This window comes from Xiphophorus couchianus, chromosome 20 (genome assembly GCF_001444195.1).
Source record: "Xiphophorus couchianus chromosome 20, X_couchianus-1.0, whole genome shotgun sequence".
NCBI classification, from domain to species: domain Eukaryota; kingdom Metazoa; phylum Chordata; class Actinopteri; order Cyprinodontiformes; family Poeciliidae; genus Xiphophorus; species Xiphophorus couchianus.
In genome coordinates, this window is record NC_040247.1 from 29,655,198 (window position 1) to 29,680,229 (window position 25,032).

A 25,032-nucleotide genomic window follows, 5' to 3' on the forward strand; every position below is an offset into this window, starting at 1 on the left:
CAGCACGCACGTTAGACGATTGCAAGACAAGGACCCGACGAGGAACAAGGAACACAGGTGGAGTTAAATACACAGGGGGTAATCACAGAACGAGACACACCTGGGAACAATCAAGGGGAGGACAGGACAACACTGAGACACAGATACACAGGAAACTCAAAATAAACACACAGAAAAACACAGAACATGACAGATCTGCCTTTATGCATCAGGCACATCGATACCATTTGTTGAATTGTTTTCTATATCAGGATTGATTCAGATATCAATATCGGATCATTGCGTCTCTATGTTGATGTCATGGGTTGCATTCGTTGCTTTTATTCACAATAGAGAATCAGTTTGTTCACAGCAGATAAGACATGTTCGGTGGTCACACTGTAACCAAGTCATTCTTTGTTTCCAATTTCAAAATAAAAGAACACTCCAAAATAAGTTAAAATGCAGTTTTTCTTTGTCAAAGTGGAGGAGGTATTTGCTTCCAAGACTCCTGTGAAGACAGATTTTAAGCAATAGCCGTCTTTCAGTGTTCATAAAGTTTGCAGGGCGTGCATCAAGCATATTACCGAGGACAGGCGGCGGCTTCAGCTTCGCCTGCGCCAATACAGAGACAGGGCAAGTCGTCAACAAGGTAAAAAAAATGTTTTAAAAAAACATAGCAGTGAAACATGAAAGGCCCTGAATGGAGGCAGCAGTCAGCGTCTCCTCCTCTGGGCTAAACCAGCCAGATCAATCCGCTGCTGTGAAGTGCGTAGGACACCTTGAAATTGCCGCCGTTTATTGTTTTTGAAGAGTTCCTTTCTTATCCTCTTAAGGACCCTGGGGAAAAGGCGCTACAATTTTCCACTTCAGTACCTCGCCCTCTGACCCCCGATGTCCCTCAGCTGGCTCTTCACAGCGAGGTGGGGTGAGGGAAACTGCTCGTTGGCAATATTTAAAGACTTTTCATGTCACCGCTTCGCCTGTCATCTCTGAGGATTGTAGCCAACACCGGGCGGTCTTTAACAAATATCTTTAATGCGTCGTGATTTGTTCCACATGAAAAGGGGCTTGCATTTCCATGGCAAAAAAATTGTCCATGAATTTGCCCAAAGCTGGATATTTCTTTCATGCTTTGAACACATCATACACCTGAACCCCGCCCCTTACGGCCCATGAGGGAAATTGTTTAGCAGCTGAGGAGCAAAAGTGAAACAACCAGCAAGAGTTCCAGGGTTACCAGCTTAAGATGGCGGATTAAAAGCAGGTGTGTCATGGCTGTTCACTCAGAGTATCTACTGCAGGCAACGGCTACAGTCACAGAGGATAAGTTTGAAAAGCGTATTTTACATAAATGTTTTGTTTTTTTCTCAGACTCTTGAAATCACAAAGAGAGCAGAGGTGGACAAAAATCCAGGAAATCACTTTACATGATTTTAAAAAAAAGTAATTAGCATTTTATTTTGTAGGAAGTAAATATTTGATACAATAGAAAAAAAAATAGAATCTAATATTTGGGATAGAAACCTTTGTTTAAAATTCCAGAGGTCAGACATTTCCTGGAGTTCTCGACCTGGATTTTGGTCCAATCTTCTCCAGGTGTTTAAGTTTTCCCGAGTTTCTAATTTTCAGTTGGGTTCAGGTCTGGAGCCTGGCTACTGGTCACCAATTCAAAATGCTTCCTACCGAGCTGACCCGGGGCTGGGAGTTCTGGGTCAACAGTCATAGTTCCATTCGATAGTCATGTGAAATTTGAATCAACTTTCTAAATGTCAAATAGGAAAAAAGAAAATGTGAATTAGGTGTGTTTCCATTTGCTGGTTCGGAGTGAACCAAGCAGGCAACGCAAAGTGCAATTTCAGATTTTCCTGCTGTTCTTGCCTGTAATAAACAGGAAGTAGAAGCTGCTATCTAGCATGGAATGTGTTGCTATTAGGCAACTTGTAATTGTGCTGTCATGTCAACTGGTTTTGGTGATGTCACATGCAGTCCAGTTACATAGAGAAAGAAATGTAATGGTAATACATGCTGACCAGTGGAAACAGCTGATCAGTCATGTGAGGTCAATTTCGGTTATGTCAAAACTTATTCAGCTAACGTGTTTCCACCATCTTTTTTTTTTTGAAAAAGTCAAAAGCCACTTCAAGCGAGCGTTAAAACATTTTTTTTTATTTTTTAAATTGTGGAACTTATTTGTAATTTTGTTGTTTCCACAAGGTGTGATTTCTCATGGAGCCACAGTCTGTAGGACACTGGCGGCCATCTTGAGTTTCTTCCATTTCCTAACAATTGCACCAAACGTTGCTCTCTCAATGAGCTGTTTGCCAATTGTCCTGTAGCTCATTTATTACCTCCTCTTTTATCCGCTCTCTGAAATATATTATTATATTATATTAAATAACTTGATTGTAACAGTCTTGGTATTGGAAGCTTTGAATAATAACAAACAGCCCATTTTTTATGCCTCTCTTTACACACTATCAAGACAACGTTGCAGATTAAATTGCTAAATTATGCTGCTGGTGGAGAACAGAGAAGCTCTAAATGTTGTTAGGTAGGAGCATCCCCCCCTGTTTGTGTTTGTTGGATGGAGACAGGTCTGCTTTTGTTTTGTAAGTAAAAATAGATAAGAAAAGTTTTTGGTCCCTTAGCTATTATCACACTAAACAAACTCCTCTGACAATCATCCTCTCTGTGTCATGTGATGTGTATAAGAGGATGTGTAAGGGGACTGAGTAAGACAGAGGGAGGGTGTATTTTATATGCTATATGCCTGTGGGAAATGTTTATGTTGCTGTGGGTGTGTGTGTGTGTGTGTGTGTGTGTGTGTGTGTGTGTGTTAAAGTCTTTGTGAGACACCCGAGTTATTTACATCTGCAGCTTGGAATATGAAATGATGTGTGAAAAAGATTATCTGTACACCACACAAACACAAGGTCTTAAGTATTTTTTCTCTAGTTTCTAGTGCAAATATCTTTTTACACTTGAAATAAGACAAAACCAACTTACATGTAACTTTTTAGCAATTTATAGGAACTTGCTTTAAGTCAATAATTCCTTAGTATTGATGAAAAGAAAATACTAGTTCCACTGGCAGATTATTTCACTTAGAACAGGACATTTTCCCCATAAGTGAAATAATGTGCCAGTGGTACTAGAACGTTTTCATCAATATCAAGGAATTCTTGACTTAAAACAAGCTTCTATATCTTACTGAAAAGTTACTTGTGAGTTAGTTTTGTCTTATGCCAAGTGCACTAGAAACCAGACCAAAAGTACTTGGTAAGATTTTGTGTTTTGGCAGTGCATGAAAGATACTTCTGGCTGAAAATATCAAAATAAAAGTACTTCCTATTCTGTTCATTCAGTCTAACATGCGTTTAATTGAGGCCCGATTTCAAGGCAATAAATAAAGTACCTTTTTCTAAGTCCTATTTGACATACATATATACACGTAGCTTTTTTTTTTTTTAATATAACAACCGAGAGTAACATAGTTACTAGCTTGTACTATAAAATGGCACAATGTTCCTGGAAAATGCATCAAAATGAAGCGTGGTGTGAATTCATTGTGAAGGTTTTCTCTGGTTACTCTGCATGTCGTCCACCCGACTTTCAGCGGGTTTTACACGTGGGGGAAAAACAAAGACAAATAAAAACGTTCATGGTGCGTTAATTCAACACTTCCCCGCTAACCCAGCGCCACGAATGACCTTTTACTCAACGTCTCTCCGCATCCGCACCTGAGCCTCGGCTATATTTCAGTTCTCATTCCTCTTTGCTGTCAGGCAGTAATCTGCAATCTGGGAGGAAGAGTTTCTTCACGCCAATTAGACGGTGTCAAACCACTAAGAGGGAGGCTCAATACAGGGCCAGGGATCATTATTCTTAAATGAAGCTTTCAAGTGTTTCTCCAGGCAGGTGAAAATGTTCCCTGAGTGAAGAAGACCTGCGTCCCCATCATGGCGCGTTTGCCTTAAAACAAAATCACGTTTACATCAGTGAGGCTTCAAAGGCGGGAAGAAATGAGATGGCTGCATTGCGCGGCTGATGAAGTGGATGGACTATAATGAGGGGGGTGATGAGTATATATTCAAAATGACAGTAGGTGAGGATCTGTGAGGAGGGGGGAGGGGTGGGAGTGACATTCACAAAACTGTCTGCAGCGCAGCAGGGAGGGAGCAGAACTCAACTGGTTCCCCGAACAGATGAGTTAATTGTCCGGACGAAAATCACTTAGCAAAGTCCTTCATCCGGTCCTGAGAAGGTGAGGAAGGATGAAGAGAGCTAACCTGCCACTTGACCGTGTAGCGGTCCGCGTCTCCATCCTCTGCTCAGCACGGCCGAGCTCCAAACACTTCAGCCCCATCTGCTTGTCGACTCGCCAGAGAGGGGTCAGATCCGGGGCACCGGAGCAGCCAATTTTAGCTCTTTAAACTTCCTCCAAGTTCCAGCACTCGTGCACGCTGGCGGCATAGGTGCAAACTGCCAATCACAATAGCGGGGTGCTCGGCTTTAGAGCCAAGAGGAAGAAGTCTTTCAGCTGGAAGAGCGAGCAGGAGCCCGGCCTGAAAGTCGACAGGAAATGAGTCGGTGCTTCTCTTAAGCTCCTCCATGAGTCGCCACCCAGTCCGCACCACTGCTGCGTTGACATGTCGCATGTTATTTGCATATGGAAACTTAGTGCATGTAAGCGACGTTGGAGGGCAAAAAAAAAAAAAAAAAAAAAACGATTCTTGTACTTGCCGTCCATATCCGCGCTGCCGCCGTATAACGTTTCTGTTAACAGAATGAAGGTATTAGTTTAGTGCAGTGCGCCACAGCAAGGGGAAAATAAGGTAGAAAAACAGTTGAGGAACAACACGAAGCCAGTCATATTCAACTAAGCTACACATAGACCCATTGCCATAGTAACTGACTGACAACAGCTCCACTAATGTATCAGGACTCAACATCAAAAACACAAAATGTTAAGGTTGTCAAAGTCAAGCTAGCATAGCTGACTTACATCCCTTGCCCTTTCTATTTTTTTAAATTAAAACTTTTTCCTGACGTGTGAAATGTAATACCCTTGGATCTTGTTATCGAGTTGTGGTGTTGGCAATTAGTAGCACAGCACTGCATCCCTGTTTCTTCATATATCACATGTACATTTAAGCTTTAGTGCGTTATGATATGTCATCGGCGGCGAGCAGCTTTCTGCGTGTGTGATGTCACGTTGCAACGTGTTAATAAACACGCTAATTAATCTCTCTCCATCTTAGAACGTCGTTCTTTTCCTCTGTGACCGATAAATGAGTCAGTTTGTGTGCGGGCGTGCAGGGGTGTGTGTGTGTGTGTGTGTGTAAATATTTGCGCAAGTGTATCTCTGTATGGACCGGCTCCCCGGGGCCCAGACCTGATCAAAGTGAAAGTCTGTCGGTTTGCAGGTAGTGGAGCAGTCAGCCGCTGCTCCCTCTGCAGAGAGCAGAGCGGGAGACGGAGCGGAGCTGTGAGAGACACCGACGCCGGGTTGGAGTGAGCGCAGGGAAGAGCTGCGAAGATCAGAAAGCGTGATTCTGCCTTTCATGGAGGTTATGTGGAGGTCAGACAGCCTCGGGGTTAGTGGTTTTACTCCCACGGCAGGCCGCAGGAGTCAGCAGGATGGAGAAAAAGGCTGAACTGAGGGTCGGAGGTTGGACTCTTCCAACGGGGGGACGGCGCACACAAAGCAAACCGCCAAACCTTTGTGTGCTGAATGATGTTTGCAGGTGAAACCTGCAGCCCGTCGGCTGCAACATTTATTTAGCCGTGATCCACGGCGTACGCTCACTCATGCTTCTACAGTCTTCAGCTGAATCTCTCCTGAACAGAATCAGACGGATAAATTTAAAGGGACAAAAGACAAATGAAGTTTGGCTCAAGGACTTTGTCCAGTCAAACATTGGAGCCGTTATGAAAAATACCAGACAGGAAGTTCTTTCTCTCAGTTTTCATTTTCTGTTTGGGATTCAACTAGTTAAAATACACTGTCATAAGAGCTAAGAAATATTTCAACAGTTTCAGGAAATCACTGAAGCAATGATGACTAAATAATCAAGATTATATTCATGTCTTCAACAATTTTTAAACTGGTTTTCCATTACTTTTTTAAAATTACAGACATTACTCGTTCTTATTTTATTATAAATGATTAATGGAAATTACACTACTTTTAGCAATGCATTGAAATCTGTCAAAACATAAGTCATGTACATTGTTATGCATATTAAATTGATTTTTAAAAATCCTCTTCATCCTCCTGCCGGGGGACTAGAGCTGGGATATTTACGTGATGTATTCATGTTGGGGCTGCACAGTGGCGCAGTTGGTAGAGCTGCTGCCTTGCAGCAAGAAGGTCCAGGGTTCGATTCCCGGCCCGGGGTCTTTCTGCATGTTCTCCCTGGGTTATAAGAGTTCTGGGTTTTTCATTGTAGTTTAGTTTTATTTCATTGGGCCTTTTTGTTTGTCTAATTCAGTTAGTTTGAATTGGTTTTTACAGTGTGTTTGAGAGCTTATATTAGTTCTTAGTGAAATATTGTTTCAGTTTTGTTAGTTATAGACAGAGGAGGGTAGCAACTAGTTACATTTACTCAATTACATTTACTTTAGTAACCTTTTTGAAAAAATTTACATTTAGGAATATTTTTACTACGCTGTACTTTTTACTTTTACTTGAGTCATTTTATTATGAACTATGTTTACTCTTATATGAGTTCAATTTCTGGATTCTCGACACACAGCTGCAGTTTTTGTTAAACTTTCATACATTTTTTTTTATTGAAAAAACCCTGAGTGGGAAACCTTTGCCTGATTTTGTTATTTTTTGTTACTTAAATGAATTATTGTCATTTTGATCCTTAAAATACCAAAATATCCATGTGACTTTATATTTTGGTTCGTCTGATGATGTAATTTTGAAATATTAAATGATTGATAATTTGGTCAGTTACTCAGTAACTGAGTTGACTTTTTAACCAGATACTTTTTTTACTCTGACTAGAAACATGTTGACGTTGTGTGAATCCTGAGTACAATTTCTGGTTATAGACTATAACTTAGAATGGTGGTTTTAGTTTTTTCTTACTTTGACAGTATTTAGGATTTTAATTATATTTACACCAGATTACATCAGTCCAAACCCAGAACTTACTTTCTTTCTGTAAAGCAGCACGCTGAAACCTGCTCCACTACGCAGCCCTGGAGGAAACACAAACTTCTGTCTCATTCATTTATGTTCTTGAAATACATGAAGCTGCTTGGCAGAGCTGCATTCTGACATTCTGCAGAGTTAAATCTCTCTCACCTCTTTGTCCACATGTGGCCAGCAGAGTAACAAAAACAACAACAAACAAACAAAAAAAACACAATCACCGGCTTCAATGTCACCGCAGACGGGAACATGTCAATACCCCAACAATGACACAAACACCGACTTCGCTCAGGTCCCTGAATGCATCATTCTCTCCGTTTGGAGACGCTGGAAGGTTGTTTAGATTAATTGAAGCCTCGCGCATTCAGAGCACGCGTTGGCCGTTCGCTCGTCTTGGAGAAAAAAAATGGAGGTAAGGGAACAAAGGGAGGTTGGGGAGGCGCGTGGGGGCCAATTGACACAGCATGTCAATTGGCCGAGAAAAGTGGAAGGTTCGTCCCTGATGTCCCTGAAAGAAGAAACGATTAAGATATTTAAAATGATTTTTGTTTGGCTGTGGGGTAAGAAGGCTGATAACTGCGTGATGAGGCCTTTCTCCCAGCGCCGCTCGCGCTAATTAGCTTCTTTTCTTTAGGGGACTTAAATGTAGAGAAAAGCGGAGTGGGAGTGGAGGCGTTGTTTTATAAAGCTTAGAGGAATAAAGAGGCAACTGCTGCAAAGTTCCGAATTATTTTACTTATAACAAAATTTAGCCCTATAGGAAGGAGGAGCTTCTTTAGAAACGAGCAACGCCGAAAGAGGGAGTTAGGAAGGTCAGCGTGAAGGAGAGGCACGAAGAACGAGAGGGATGAGGCAAATCGATAAATATCGCTGGACTGATTGGAGCTAATTAGAGACGTAGAGCGGCATTCTGGAAGAGCCGGGACTGGAATTGAGTTGGCCGAGCTGTCAGAGCCAATTAGGCAGCTGTGTTATGGGAGCAGAGAGAAAACACACACACACACACACACACACACACACACACACACACACACACACACACACACACACACACAGTAGATTAAGGCTTGAGCCATCGTGTGAAAGTGCGCGTGCGCGTGTACTTATCAGAATGACATCTGGGGGGAAAAAATAGCGATAATTGTTTTGTGTGATAAACTACGGTACAACATCACTGTTAGCACTTGTCGCGTGCTTATTGGTCTCCATCATGCAACAGTCCAGCTGTCAGCTGCCCGGCAAACAGCTGTGGAGATCCCCTGAACACACACACACACACACACACACCCCCACACACACACACATTTAGTTGTAGTGCGTACTATTCCATCTCGCAGCTCTGTGTACATCTGGCCATTAATGATGACGATGTTTTTGATTCGATGATTGCGGCTGCTTGTAATCACTCGCGCGCTTGCTGTAATGACGGAGTCTTTAGAGTTTGGACTCGAGCTGCAAAAAGCCTCGCAGAGAAACAGCAACCATTTCTAAAGAGTTCGCCCAGCTTGCAGCCAGAAGCAGCACTCAGGCTGGTGGCTGGAAACAGATGAGATGAGATGCGGCGTCATTAGCTATGAGCTTTAGATACGGACGAAGATCTGCGATGTGAAAGAAGACAAGTGTTACCAAAATCGTGACGTTGTTCAGGATCATTTGGGCATCTTGTCACAACTCTGCCTTCATCCATGAGAACAAAATGATCTTGGAATATCCTCAGAGCAGAGGGTTTTCAGCTAAATCAGTTTCTGCTTTGATTTAACTGAACATCGAATCAAAGGAAATGATGTTAAGTAATGCAGCACAAGAGATGTGTTTACTTTCTTGAAAAAAAATAAGTTTTATAACAGTTTTTAATTTTCTGATGCTGCTTTTCAAAACCAAATACAAATGACAATTTTTTTTCTACAAACAATTAGGAAATACATTACACAAAACTATACAACTTCTGAAGAAAAATATATTAATGAGATTATAGATGTCCGTATTGATGACCTAATGTATTACAGCCATGTCTCCAATTGATATATTTTTAAATTACAGTATTAGAAAAAACGTGTGTTTTCTGTCATTTCAACCAAAGCTAGACTCCAAGATGAACTATTTCTTTCTCTCTGCTATTTGGTAAACAATGACTTTTAAACAAACTCCTGTTACCTTTTTTTTATGACGGTGAAAAACAAACTGATTTTGCTGACTTTTTTTGCACTGTTTACTGCTGTACAAGAGTGAATTTAAAATGCAGTTTGTGTTAAGTTTAAGGAGAGGTTCCCGATTCCTTGGGAAGAGTGTGAACAGAACATTTCATCCGGCTCGTCTGCCGGATGAAATGAACTGGCATTACAGCGCCGCGGTGCATTGTTCCAAGGTCGTTCCCAGGGACATCATTACGGAAATTCACATATCCATTCAGATTTAAGAGCGTCATTTAGCAGTGCCGTACTTCTTTAAATGAAGACGACAAACTTAAATTAGAAAAAAGTTAATCTGTATTGTCTCCCGCTGCCTCGTACGGCAGACCTGCTCTGTGGCGATAAAAACCAAAACCGCTCGCCATCGTGATCCGATTTGTGCTGCGCTCTCGGCCTATCAGAGGACATCCGGCTCCGGCTCACTGGGAGCCGATATGGAGCGGAGTCAATCAGGGGACAGTGGAGATGGGGCCCACCGGCGGGAGGCGGCGAGCGTCGTCACGGGGACGCAACAGTGGCTGATAATTGGGCGTGGGAGTTCGTGGCAACAAAGCAACGCGGCCTTAGTAATAAGATTAATGATGTTGTGTTAGGTCTCGTTTCACTAAGGAGTGGATTATCTCTTAACAGCCCTCCTAAGGTGAAGGAAAGGACAATTACTAATACACAGATTCATCAGGCTCATTCCCTATTCGGGCTAAGATTGAAATGATGTTTCGGAGCTGGGTCAGGCCTCATTCCCACAGAAAAACAGCAATTCACTCCAGAATGACTTCGGCACTAGTTAACAAATTACTTTTAGCTCCAGTTTTGTCCTCGGAGTGTTGAGGCGCAGCAGAGTTCAGATCGAACACCTTGAAGGTCAGAGCCGCGACCCGAACACAGGAAAAACCCATTAGAAATTATCTTTGGAGCATGTCGGGGCTAAATGCTGCAGCAGTCTTCCAGCAGGAGCATTTGGGATTAACACAGGAAGTACAACGCTGTCTGAAAAATATTCACATTTATCCTGTTATTGCTTTTTTGTTTTGGTCAAACCCTAAAGTTTCAGATCATCAGATAACTTTTAATCTCAGAGTGAACCAGATTGAAAATAAAATGCAAGTTTTATGATCATTTCATTAATAAACGATACACTCAAACCAAACTGGCTACGGTCCATCCTGAGTGAACAGGCCATGAGTCCAGAACACGGCCTGTCCGGGTTCCACCTGCTCCAGAAACAGTTCACAGTTCAGTGTTGCAGTTACACACAGATGAACATTCCTTTATTGTGTCTTTATGAACAGTTTGCACATTTATGACTTATCATTAGCAACAAGGATGACTCGTCAATGACAACAGATCATTTCAGAGTTGGTATTGTTTATGAAACAAAACGTCTGAATAAATAATGAGATGTGAACCAATCGGGCCTTTTGTCGTCCTTCCAGTGACTAAACATCCTGTGTACGTTATAAATCAATTCATCTGGCAAAAAACAGATCCTGGCTTTAGAAAATATGGATTTACAGTTCAAGCCCTGTGACTTCAATAGCATCCAAAAGGAAAACAAAAGTCTGAAACCAGTAGTAAAATGTCACTATAATACAAGAAATATAATAAAGTTCTCTAATAAAAACAGTATCGACCACCCGGAGGGAGTTCTGCCAGAAAAGACATTCTCCTGTTCGCACAAATCGGACAAGCTTTAGAAGTCTAGGCAAAGTTTTTAATTTGCAAACATTTCACTGACATGTTCTTCGTTGCCTTTTATCAGAACTGAGGCAAACCATGTGAGCAGATGTCAAAGTAACACTTTATTTTACAGCCTTTGCAGTTTATGTGTCATGTTGTACCCACAGATCTATGTCACACAGATCTATGTCTGCAGATACAGTTCCAATAAAAATGATTCATTCCCTTGGATGTTCTTCACTTTATATCGATCCATCATGATCAGCAAAGTTTGGCTTTTTGGACCAAAGAGTTGACATAAAACACTTTAATGTTGAAGTAAAAATGTATTTCTACAAAATAATGACAATTAAATAAAGTATTTCACATAAAATAAGTGTTGCATGAATATTCCCCATTGACTACATGCATATTTTTATTCAATTGTAATTATTTTTGTACTAATCGATTCTCACTTTAACATTATACAATTTTTATTTTGTAATGTTTTCGTTTTTCAAAAAAAGACAAATTCTGTTGGTTAGGATTGATTTATAAAAGCAAAATCAATCCTAACCAACAAAAAGGGAAAACATTCGAGGGGGTGAATACTTTTTAAAGGCACTGTATTTACTTTTGGGTCATCTAAAGAGAATCAGCACTGATCCTGAATTTACTTCAGTAGATTTAAGATGGAACACCATGTTGTTGGGGGGAAAAAAAAGAAGTAAAAAAATAACACAAGGATTTTCGGTTGTGCTACATTTCTTCCACGAGAAAAGAAAGGAAAAAAAAAACACACATTCAAAAATATATAATTTTACCACCATTTCATATTTAGAAATGATCATTTCTGAATTTCCATTTAGCGTTACAGCAAGAACGGCACCTGAAGTCAGAATGCTGACATCTGGAGGTTAACAATATGAGTCCAATAGTTTCTAGTATTGGTGACGTGGCACGTGGTCATTAGCACATCTGACATTTTATGCTTCAACAGACACACATGAAATGTTCCGTTTGTGTTTCAACACACAAAAAAAAAAAAAAAAAAGGAGAGGAAAACCAAAACGACTTGTGCTGCTGATGGCACTTAAGACCACAACTAAAAGCAGATCTTCTTGCCAACCTGGTTCCAGATCTGAGCTCTAACTTCTGGGACGAATGGGAAACGTTCCCATCTGGTTACACAGCGGACATTCGATGACACGGTGACGAGATATTATGGTGTAAATCTGACGTGAAACATATGCAGTGTGATATTTTTGCATGAAAGATATATAGAATAAGTATTAAGAAACTGAGCAGAAATAGTGACTGTTATTTGTGACATTTCTACATTTGGAAATATATCGATTATCTGCTAGTTTGGAAGGCATTTGGATCAACGCTGATGGAAAACAAACTGAATTTGTCTTGACTTAGCAAACAGGAAATGCTCTGTCAGACATGGGCAGCCATATTGGATAGACTGGATGTCTTTGTAAAAGTCATTGTTTTGCTCAAAAGATCAATATTTATTCAAGGTTTTTTTTTAAATATACAGTATATATCAGTTTTTACAAATGCTCATAATTTACTTTAATCCTGTTATTTTAAGAGCGCTACCTTAATCACACAACTTCTTATTAATTTGTTCAAATTGGCAGCTATAAAGTTAGGTACTGTGTTTGAGTTAGCCAGCTATGAGCTAACAGTACAGACAAATATTTTAGATTGTCAAACAATTGTTAATAACAGACAAAGACAACCTGGATTAATATGAAACACTATTTTCTAACGATTTTATTTATTTCAGGAAAAATAAATGGAGTCAAATTGTGCAAAGTCAAGTTGTATATGAAACCAATTTACAGCTTGGTTGGAGTGCAGGGACTCCTTTCCTTATTATATCCATTTATTATTGAATTTATTTTTAAAACCTGCTTTATGTATTTAGTCATGTTATCTTTGTCTGATATTAAAATGTGTTTAATGATCTGAAAAGAGTCAAAAAGAAACCCAGGAGAAATCTGCATGGGCAGAAATACGTTTGGACAGCACAGGGGTAACATCTCAGACAAATCAGCAGTCCATCACAATCACGCACACACGCGCACACACACACACACACACACACACACACACTCTAAAAGGTAAATTACATGTGTAGATTTGAGCAGCAGGAGGAAGCTGGAGTACCCGGGGAGAACCCATGCATCTACGAAGGACGACATGCAAACTCCAACAACCCAAGAAGCAAAGCCAGGATTCAAACCCAGGAGATTCTTGCTGTAATCTCCTGTGCTAGCAGCTGTGCCACCGTGTCGCCTCGTCACAGATTCACCTTGATGTGAAGCTTCTGCTCTTTAAGAAAGTAAAACTTTTTTTCTTTTTCCATTAAAAATGTGCTTACGTTGAATCAATTCCTGAATCAAAGGCTGCTCTAATAAGAAAATGAACCCCTTTAAGAATGGACTCCAGAAAACCTGTCAAATGATGTGCTTTTCAAAACACATTGTAATGTGTGTTTATACAGTCAATATAAAATATATTAATTTATATACAAACCTTATTTTCAAAGGTTTCTTTTTTAATTCAGCAAAAAACAAATTTCTCGTTAATTTCTTTCAGCCTTTATATGCCAGACAAATCGAAAATCTAGCGTTAGCGTCATTTCCGTTTATTAGCACCGTAACACTCTGAGGACAGTTAGGAGAGGCAAAGAAAGTAGCTTTATTGTTAAATAACTAGGAACTAAAAAACCAAATGTTAGTGACAACCACATCCATTACCGTCTGAGTGGATTACAAAGATATTCTTAGATTTAAATGTTTCATCTTTAGAAATTTAAATATGTCAACAGCAACATGAAAACTGCTTGTTTTTATGCTCCTGTTTGTTAAGCTAAACTGTCACAGCAAGGACACTGTTGAAGCAAAGAGAGTTGGATCAAAACAAAATTACACACTATCACACAAACCTGGTTTTGACTGTTTAAATATTAGATCTAAATCATTTTTAAAAAACCAAGTAAAAGTCCATATTTCTGGTATTACGGGATGGTACAGCATGGATAACTGAATGCTACTTTGGAAACATGCTAGAGTCACAACATTGTTTTGTTTCTCGGGAGTTTTATTTTTATTGCAAAGTTTCTATGCTAACTTTGTGCTCGGCTGGCCTGCCTGCAGTCCAGATCTGAGGTAGACTGAGAATCCCTTATTCAGCAAGCTGGCCACAGATTTACCTGTGCACTGAATGTAATGTTAACACCCCCCCCCCCCCCCCCCCCCCAAAAAAAAAAGCAGAAGCCTCTCCCAACTGTCTGAGTGTTGCTGGCTTTAGCTTTTAGATTAGCTTATTTTTTTGTCTGGTAAATAAAAGATGTGATACATCACCTAATTCTGTAGCTAGCGCCGTGTGTTCAGTTGTGTTTCAACCAGAAAGCCTCTTGAACACGGAAAGATTGTAGAATAAAGTGCACTATAGTTGAGTTACACACATCCTCCAGGTATAGCAGCTGCAGGCCGGCCGGCCAGGAGGTTCTAGATCTCCAGCGTGGTTCGTGTTGGGAAGCAGATCTGACACTGCAGCCCTTTGTCAGAGCTAAAATCTGGGGTGAAGCTGGAGATGACCCGGCCCCTCAGGTGAGCCCCGGCTCATGTTCTTCACGTCAGCCTGGTTCTGAGCCGCTCTCTTCTAGAGTTTATTGCTGCCCTTCTACAGCGGCAACAGAACGTATCCAAACACGCGACCTGTGCTACGTCACTGCAGGGCTCAGGCTCTTCCTTGGGACTGGAAATCACACTACTCTCATATATTCACCATAAATTATTTTTTTTTTATTGTAGACAACAAACTTAAAATAATATGTCATAATTAAGGCAGTCTTTTCATTCTTAAACAAGAGATAAATTTGTATTCAGTAGGAAGAGAAAAAGAAAAGGTAGGTCCAAAAGATGTCACGTTTCCTTGCTTCCACAGGCGATCCCTTTACGTTTTGTTCTTAAATTCTCAAGTAAAAAAATCTTGAAAAGTTCTTAGATAGCGTCTCGTCCCGTTTACCTGTCGTTTTTGTTTTTCAAGGCGTCCGTCTCGGCCGTACAAAAGCCTGGGCCTGTAACGCAGTCGGTAACGTCGGCTCTGGAGTTATACATGGACCGATGGGACGCTCTTGTTGAGGACCTGCGCTCTCATTAGCTGGACGCTGGTCATGATCTTCTTCTGATGACCCATGAGTGTCACGCCGAGCCTCTGGATGTCCCTGGTGACATGAAAACTAAATCATTTTCATCATCCACACTGGCAAAAGCAGTGCTGTGAAAAGTAGCACTTCCCCTTTAAACCTACAAAACCAACAGCTGAAGAGGCAGTCAACAGACGGGGGTGAGGATGCATGCAGTGTGATAGGCTTAGACGTTGACAATTGTTGAAAGGATGTAGATGACCTGCATGGAACAAGTTTTCCTGCTAATTACTCTCTGATTCCAACTGAACACACCTGGAAGATGGCAGCTAACATCCTTTCATCAACATCATTAAATTGACTTTTCACCATAGTGTGCTGTGAAACCCCAGTCCTCTATTGCAATTTCAGAGAAGAAATTATAGAAAAGACCATAACCATCCACCAGTCACTACAACAGCTTATTACTAAATAATTAATATAGGCTAGTGGACAGACATTTCTGCCTATAGTACACATTTAAAATCAATTAAATGGTGCAGTTGTTGTTGCTTGTTAGGTTAACAACTGACCTAACAAAACGTATGCAGTAGATCATGAACAGTTTATTAGCTGATAATTTAACCACTAAGAAAAGACATTTAATTTTGTTGTAAAGTTTGCAAAAAAAAAAAGCCGTAAACAAAGGATGCAAAATATACAAAGTTTTAGAGCGCATCTGCTATTAAACTGGTTAACATGTTGTTTAAAAAAGAAAATTGAGAGTCAAGACAAGATACTAGAGGGACAAAACTTAGAAAACAACATCAGGATTTGTTGTAAGAATTACCATGCAAAGAGAAACTATGCATGGGACTTGAAATATACTGCATTTGGGTTGAAGCAGCCGATACCACAGAAAGGATTGCACAGAAAAAGCATTAGCAATTAGCATCCCTGTAGATGAGCAGGGGGGAGGAGAGCCAAACTCACTACATCAACTTTCACGCTGATTGTCCTTGGAACAGGATAGTAATGGCCTTATTTACATAACAAAGGCGCCTCTTCACACCCTCTCTTGGAGGGCCAAACTGGCCCCTCTCTGGTACCTGGACGAAGATTCCCATTTTGGGAATCTTTGGTAGTTCTAGTGTTAAACGGGCTATCGAACTTTCTAAGAGTGTGTGTGGTGGTCGTGTTTAGGGGTCGGACCCAAGCGCAGGCAATGAACCAGAGTGTAAGATGATGTCCAAAATGGAAACTTACAAGGAGAATAGAAAAACTGACAGAGAAACGACTGAACTAACAGAAAAGAACAGGAGGAAAAACAAAGTTGTTGGGGAAAAATGGAGGACAAGGACTGACAGAAAAACAAAAGCTTTGTTTTCATCACAAGGGTGCACAAACTTTGTCAATATTCTGCTAATGTAAAATAAAACAAAAAAAATCTAACCTTGCAATTGCTGTGTTTCCAGATAATAAGAAAGGCAATTAAAATCACGTGGATATATTTTTTTACTTGATAAGTCATTAAAAACATGCAGCGCCATCATCCTCCAGCTACTTCCTGTCGTAGTCTTCTTCGTGATTTGCAACAGTGGCAACATCCGGTTGTTGATCATGTGACTTGTGTGAGAGACACACACAAAAAAAACATTTCCACTGGAGTTTTGCGATTAAAGGAATTTCAGTATGGCAGACAAATCCCCTCAGCCTAGAGCCAAAACCTTTTAGCAAAACACAATTCTTTTCAAAATTGGCACAAATTAATTTTAAAATGTCAAATTGCGCAATTGTATGGTTAATGGAAACACACCTAAAGAGACCAGAAGAGCTAATCACAGATGAGTGGAAGCAGCTGGTGAAGGGAGCAGGCAGAGGCAAATGAGGAGATGATAAACAGCTGGGAAGAGGAGCAGAATGTCAGACTGACGGGAAGGTGAGAAATAAACCAAGCAAGAAGAAAAGAAAACCCAACCAGATACATACAGTAAACATAAAGACAGTATTCTAAAGAAACTATTTTAAAGCACAAACTATGAGAATGAATGAAGTAACACAAGATATAAACTAAAAGTGTAAGAAAAAATATTGAAGAAATAATCAAAACATAAACATAAGTGAAACTACTGATCATTACAGTAGCGCTCTGCAGGTTCACCAGGTTGCAGTGTGAACAGCTTTGCTCAGGACTTTTAATAAAAGCATATTATAAGCTAAAGAACATTGGAATTTATTGTGATTTCTTAACTTTTGTCTTATTTGATTAATGTTGCTTATTTAGTCTGGGTCTACTTTGTGACTTCTGTCTTCTTAATTCTACTTAATGATCACTGGTGTGTACCAAGTTAATAACCACTTGATTACAATGTCTTTTAATTCCATTTTAGCTGGTTTGCTTAGTGCCAGTTCGCAACAGACATTTGATATTTCATAGTTTAAGGTGTGTGATAGTTCCTCTCAGTTCTGCATTATAGTGCTGTCTCACCCTTGCTTCATGCTTATGACGTGTCCCAGAGTGTGGAAGCCCCCTGCTGCAAAGTGTTCTTTATATCGGCCCATCTTTATGGTGTCCAGCCACTCGTCTACGGAGTTACAGCTGCTGAAGTCGGGGATGGCTCTCGCCATTAACGGAGGACTGCTTAAACTGCAGCGAAGAGAAAAAGAAAAGGCTTTGGTTATGGGATGGAGATGAAATTGGACAAAAAAAATCTTGGATGAAGCAAGAGACTGAAGCTGGGGAGCAAACAGTGAGACAGAGTCAACAGGAGTTAGAACGACAGAGAGGTTGGAAGAGCGCTGCCTTGGACACAATGAGGCAGAGGTGTGACCAAGTCACTGTGTTGCAAGTCTCAAGTAAGTCTCAAGTCTTTGTCCTCAAGTCCGAGTCAAGTCTCAAGTCAGGAACCTTTAATTTCAAGTCATTTCGAGTCGTTTATATTTATTTATTTTTTTTATAATTTGCAATTATACAAAAAATTCAAATAATAGACCATTTGTTCGTTTTAAAATATGTATTTATCTCAAATGATAGAACATGTGTAGCTGAACACAAAGTATAAAAAACATTTTTAAATTGGACCACTTTATTGCCCAGTTCTGTTAAACTTGATATTCAATAAAAAAAGAGGAAAATGCTGACATTTCCACAGCACAATACAAAGAACCATAACAGCAGTTTTTTCCTCTTTTCTCTAACCTGTCAAAACAATATATTGTCAATATAATTTCCCAACGTAGATGTCTTCAAATACACCAACCATCCTTAGATGATACTAGACCCGGCTCATCATCATGATGGGACAGAGAGACTCTGTTCCCTGTGTTCAGGTCCAGAATCTGCTTTCTGTTCCGGAGCCCCGCTCACTATCCACCGGCTTCCTGAGCTAACACGGTGCACATTATTTGTGGAGGCATTTGAAGGACCGGATTTATGGTAAATAATCACCAATTTAACCCGGAGTACACATGCTAACACGAAGTTAGCTAAAGTCAGCTATCTTACAGCAAAAGAAAAGCGCCACCTACCGACCTTTGTGAAGCTTCAAATGCCGGACAAAGTTGGACGTCGTGGCATCTCCATCCGATATTCTCTTCTTGCATGTTTTACAAGTTGCAGTTCGTTTTTTAGTCGAAAGTTCATAACCTACGTAGCCAAAAGAAATTACTCGCAGAAGCATATTCGAGCGGTTATTTCGTATTTCGTTCCCTGAGCTCTGCAGCTTTGCCGCGTTTTTTTAAACGTCCAAATCCTGTTAATTTGATTGGTTGTGCTGCAGCTACGTACACATACATACATAAGGAGAGAGGAAAACCATAGTGACGGTCTGCGCATATTGATACGGAATGAGTGACATTAATTAATGACGCCACTTTATAAATAATGTGTTTTAAATTTTAAGACTTTGAGTAAAAAATATCAAGTCTTTTCAAGTAAACAGCTTCAAGTCGAGTCAAGTCCCAAGTCAATGGCATGAAAGTCAAAGTCAAGTCCGAGTCTTTGAGCATTTTTTCAAGTCAAGTCTCAAGTCGTGATTTTAACGACTCGAGTCTGACTGAGTCCAAGTCATGTGACTCGAGTCCCCACCTCTGCAATGAGGCTGTTTTCACACCCGACAGTCCGGTTGACTCGGTTCCATTTGGGACTTTTCAGCTGTTTCGGTTCACATCCACACTGCACTGTGTCAAACAAACCGAACCCTTTGAAAAAAAAACTGTTTGGTGTGAGATTTTAATGGGTGGAGGACTTCTCTTTGTCTTTGGTATTTCTCCTGCAAGTGTGAGACTTGCAAGTTTGTTCTGGTTGTATTTACCCAGAATGCCCTGTGGTGTTGTTGCTTCCTGCTTTTGGAGCGGTTTCACGTTCGCTTGGTGTGAAACTGCATTTGAACTGAACCAGAGTTCACTTCAGCTGAACCCAGAGCTAGATTAGTAGGACCAGAGTTCACTTTTCTGGTCCGCATCAGCCTTTGATTGTGCCTTCACATCTCCTCAAACAAAACACAAGTTCTAGGCAGACGGACTGGAGTTTGATTAAAGCGGACAAAACAGAGATGGTATGAAAGCACCCAAAAGAATCCTTCCACTTTGTTCTTTCTCAAGCCTGGATTATATCTTCTGCTGCTGCACGATGCTCACACACCAATAACTCTTTAGGACTCAGCACTCTTTAGGACTTAATGGTCTCAAGAAAGTTCCAGTTTCAGACAACATGTCCCCTCAAACATGCCACCAGATTTACTGAGGATCAACGTCAATACCACAGGATGGATTGTAGTCAATACACAGAGAATTTATCACAAAAATGCTGAGGAAAAACCTCTGTTTGTAACTTTATCCAACCGCACCCACATTCGACAGCAGACAATGGATTCTGAATTTACTCTGCCTCTCTCAGTAGGACGTCTAGTAAGTAGCCTTACAGTCTGTCGGCACATATTGTCCTGAAAATCCTCTTCTCTGGAGGTGGTGCCTTTGCTCTGACTGGCATCTTAATCTCCTAATCTCTTAAACCAATATTTAATGAAATGCTCAGTTTCCATCTGATCAAATTAAGTTGGGCGTGTTACACAGCAGAGCCACGTCGCGTCACCGCACACAGAGATTCAGCGAGCCTCCCGCCTACCTGCAGAGAGTGTCCATGGACTTCAAGTTCTCTGGGTTGCGGATTAGCTTGTCAAGAACGGTGACTATCTGGCAAAAGCGCGGCCTCTCGTTGCGATCTTTCTGCCAGCAGTCCAGCATGAGTGTGTGCAGGGCAGCGGGGCAGCCCATCGGCGCAGGCAGCCGGTAGCCCTCCTCCACAGACTTAATGACCTGCAAATGTTCAGCAAAAGCCACGCGTCACTGGCGCAAACAGAGGGAAGAACTCTCTTAGCAAAGGTCCGATCCGGCTGACAACGCTCACGTCTCTGTTGGTGAGGTTCCAGTACGGCCGCTCTCCGTATGACATCACTTCCCACATGACCACGCCGTAGCTCCACACGTCGCTGGAGGAGGAGAACTTCCTGTAGGCTATGGCCTCTGGAGCCGTCCAGCGGATTGGGATTTTTCCGCCCTATTGGTCAGTCCGTTCAAACAGAATCCAACAGCGTTATATATGTTGCTCCTCTGTAGTTGAGCAGTTTCTCCAAAAAAATACATCGATAATCACTGGAAGTAATCTTTAAAGTTATCTTACCACGTGATTCATCATGAGGTATACTTTTTTTTTTTTTTTTTTTACAATTTATTTGCTCTTGAATTTTATTTTATTTTATTTTTTGACAACAATTATATTCAGGGCAGCAAACTTAAAGTCGTAGTATGATACTTGTATAAAGCATATGATCTTTACATATTTGTGTCAGGAGAGGAAAATATGAGACAGATAATCTGTGAAAAGATTGATCGATATGCATTGCTCACGGTGGAAATCAACCAATCAGAGCCGGGAGGAGGGTGTTAGCGCTGTCAATCATCCTCATGAACACGCTGCCAAATGTGCGAATGGCAGAGAAACAACTTACCGTTACAGAAAAAAAGCTTTTATATGTCGTTATTGGTGGCTGTGCTAACTAGACTTAGCATTCACAACAGGCTAGGTATCATAGCAGAGAGGAAGAGGATGTGATGGGGGAGGTGAGCGAATGATTGACAGCCCTAAGCCCCTCCTCCTGGCTATGATTGGTTGCTTCTTGTTAGCACTAGGAGCACAGGGGAAAAGTCAGAGGAGCTTGATTTTTTTCACAGATTATCTGACTCATGCCATACTGTCACAACATAGTGACAGTTTCAACAAATATGTAAAAATATTTCTTTTTCATAAACGTTACATAAAGACACAATGAGGGGAGACTGATGAAGAGGCTGGAAAAATGATTTACATCCCTTGAACCTTTCCACATTTTGACATAAACCACAGGCTTGAATGTATTTTATTGATATTTTTGTGTTTGTCCAAAACTAGTAGCTCGTAATTGTGAAGTGAACATTTTTTCACTTCACAATTTTTTTTCTTTCAATCTTATTTTTTTTATATTTTTTTCCCCCTTTCTTTTATGTGGAAAAATGTTTTTTTGTGGAGATGGGTCATATGTTTATGGGGTGGGGATTGCTCAGGGTTGTGTGGATAGTGGTGACGGAAAGATACAAATATGGTCGTTTGTGGTTACATTAAACTGTTATGGTGTAATTTACTTAAACGCTGCAATTTATTTTGCTCCCCTTTGAAGAAAGGTGCGTTGTCTTGCTTCTTTTAATGTGGAAAACCAAACAAAAGTGCTAAACACGAAGGTGTAAAGGCGACACATCTTAACTTTATACCTCTGCCTGACTCCGTTGCCGCCTTTATCTCCAGAAAATGTGGCGCTTTGGTAAAAGTTTCCTAATCTCCTGGCAGTAATGGGAACTCTATTAATCTCCAAGTATTATCGAGCATTAATTGGAGGTGTGCTGTAATGACGCTGTGCTTTCTCCACTATCTATCACGCTCTGCGATCCCTCTCCTATCAGGACAACGCTGAGCTGCTGCTCATAATCCCTCTGCATTCTGTAATATGATTGCTGTGCTTAGACAGACTGGGACAAACAAACGCGTTATTTTCATCTGTGCGCTGTTAAGTGATAGAATCGGATTTTGAAAGCTTTTTACTTTTTTCACTTGAAACTCAATACTTTAGTTCTCAATGGGCTGCAGGATTAATACGGAGCTACTCCCGAGTGAAGCGCCTCCACAACCAAGACAATTTTTACTTTGCTCCCACTTTCATATGACTTGATTGAATTTGATTGTATTGCTTCTGTAAAAGTGTATTTGAACCGAACTTTACTTTGTCTTTGTCTTGCTTTCTAGGCCAAACGTCAAACTATGAGTTCATTTTTTCTTTTAACAGTGTGAAATGTGTGTGTGTGTGTTCATGTGTGATCGCCCGCTCCTGTTGTCATTAAGTTTTCTGTAATTTTTAAGTAGATTTAATTAACTTTAATTTTCTTCCAAATTAAAATGGCTACACTTTGAAGGATTCCCTGCTGTTTCCTCCTTCGCCTGTCTCAGACTGTCTTCATCAACTTGCTTTAAAATGTGATTTTCAAAGAATATCTTGTGCATGTCATAGATAAGATGTTTAAAGAATATACAGTAGTTAAGATCAAATGTTTAAAAACAAAAAATGTACTAAATGAAAGAAGACTAAAGTTAACTCAGACCTAGATGTTTCGCTGTCGAATGTTTTATTATACTTCTCCACAAACAGCAGCTAAATACAGAAAATGCCACCTAGAAATAACTAGTCCACCATCGTTTTGACGCCCCCTCTAGCGCAGCACCCCCTGGCTGTGTCCATTGGTCTTTATAGATCTTTCGCAAAAATATCCAACAAAATACATTTAAGTTTGTGGTTGTAGCATAAGAACGTGTGGCAACATTCAACGGGTCTGATTACTTTAGCTAGCCACTATAAAATAAACACTGATTATTTAAAATGCCTTATCAAACAAATGAAAATCAACATCAGTATCAAATATTTTGCCATAGAAATATTTTTGCATTTGCGAATGAACTAGAGAAATCCTGGTTGGAATGAAAATCAGACAAGTTTTTCCATTAAGCCAACAATGGGAAAAAGTTACTCAAAGCAACTTAACACATCATCTGGCCGAACGAGGTCATCTAATTTCTAACATGAAATAAATCAAGTCTTTAATGCTTTAACACTGCATTAATAATCAGTTCTTATCTACGTCTTGTCTCTTTTGAGGCCAGGCAATTCATTTGAAAGAATCTCTGAATGTGTGTGAGTGTGTGTTGTTGCGTCAATGCTTGCCTCAATGTGAAAACTCACACTGGTGGTGTATGCAGCGTCAGGGTCGTCCTCCAGGACTCTGGACAGGCCAAAGTCAGAAACCTTACACACCAGGTTGCTGTTGACCAGGATGTTGCGGGCGGCCAGGTCCCGGTGGATGTAGCCCAGGTTGGACAGGTAGGTCATACCTGCTGCGACGCCACGCAGCAACCCGACCAGCTGGATGATGGTGAACTGGCCGTCGTGTCTCTACGAGAAAGGCGAGGACAGGAGATGGTTATGGTGCTGCGAAATCGTCTCCGTACTCCTAAAGGCTTGATTAGGTTTTGTTTTTCTCTCAGACTTGGGTGTTTCAGATCATCAAAAAATAAGTAAATACATAAATAAGAAATAAGAATAAGAATCTGAGCAAAAAATAGTTTTCAAATTTCATTTATTAAAAAACTTATCCAGTACAGACTGGTGAAGACCAGCTCCTGGTTTTACGCTTTGCTGTGTCCAGAGAGTCTGGAGCCTCGGTTGCTTCCTGCCTGCAGGTGTGAACTCTGTTTACGTTTCAAATTTTTCCCAATTTACAATTTTTAGCTGTGATGTTTGTAATGCACCAGTTTGATGCTATGAATCTTAGCTCAAACTGTCTTTGCTGTAAGCAGCTGTGAAGAAAGAAGTGCTGATCTGAACGAAGCGCCTGTTGATGTTCATTTAATCATTTGAAACGTGACCAACTCGGACCGAACAACTTCCTTCACTTCCTCCCCTGGAAGTGAAGCAATGGCAACTGAATAGCCACTGGTAAAACTACAGGCAGACTGAAATTCTAAAACAGCAGAAAATCTACGTCATCGTTCACAACATCTCCTGTTTCCTGATTGGCCAGGTAGAAATTCAACCAGAGAAATCCACTTCAATTGGAGAAAGTTGAGTCTGTGCTGTAAGGGAGATTAGAATTGAGGGGGAAAGCACAGGAAAGCATCGGTAAGGCTTGGACCAATGTAAAAACTAGAACTTTCTTCACCTTAAAATATAAAATAATGATAATAAATCACATATTTGAAGTTTCATTTATAAGCCTCAATGATGCCTCTTTACTGCCTGATTTGTAGAATAAGGAAATCACTAAGAAAAAAAAGAAAACCTTCGAGATCTCACAAAACAGCGAATAATGCCTCAACCTCAAGAAATCCAAGACCAGATAAGAAACAAAGTCATTCTTTAAAAGGTTACAAAACCGCAACGGTCATTAACCACACATGACTAAAACAGAGACGTCAGGTGAAGTTTCCAAACAGCGGTCAACCTGCTTAAAGAATTTGTGGAGTGTACCTACGACTCATTCAGAACCTGACAGAAGAACACAGAGCAAAATGCATACCTAATTGGTTTCAGGTGTTGATTCCACAATAAGAGACTGAATCTGCTCCTTCAGCAACTGGGCAACTTGACATTTATACCAATTAATCAATCAATTAAATAAATCAGAAAATCCTAAAGGAAACTATCTAGCCATCACCTTAACCTAAAGTGCACTTGGGGTGAGCGGCACGATGGTGAATGGTTCATGTGTTCAAGTTTTTCATTTCAGTAGGATTGAGATGATGCAATTTCTGC

The 25,032-nt window shown here is 40.5% G+C and overlaps 1 protein-coding gene across 4 annotated transcripts in view; it reads right to left on the reverse strand.

The window, feature by feature from the left end:
- Positions 1–10,577: 10,577 nt before the first annotated feature.
- Positions 10,578–25,032, reverse strand: part of epha8 (eph receptor A8) — a 132,723-nt gene continuing 118,268 nt past the window's right edge. For 2 of the 4 annotated variants that reach the window (XM_028003336.1, XM_028003338.1), the window contains exons 16-20: positions 23,464–23,673; positions 20,550–20,699; positions 20,268–20,458; positions 17,631–17,789; positions 10,578–15,241 (exon numbers count right to left, since the gene is read on the reverse strand). In XM_028003336.1, the coding sequence (XP_027859137.1) occupies positions 15,127–15,241; positions 17,631–17,789; positions 20,268–20,458; positions 20,550–20,699; positions 23,464–23,673 (825 nt within the window). In that variant the 3' untranslated portion in view covers positions 10,578–15,126. Of the gene's footprint in view, positions 15,242–17,630; positions 17,790–20,267; positions 20,459–20,549; positions 20,700–23,445; positions 23,674–25,032 lie in introns of all 4 variants that reach the window. The other 2 variants (XM_028003337.1, XM_028003335.1) reach the window with 1 other exon arrangement.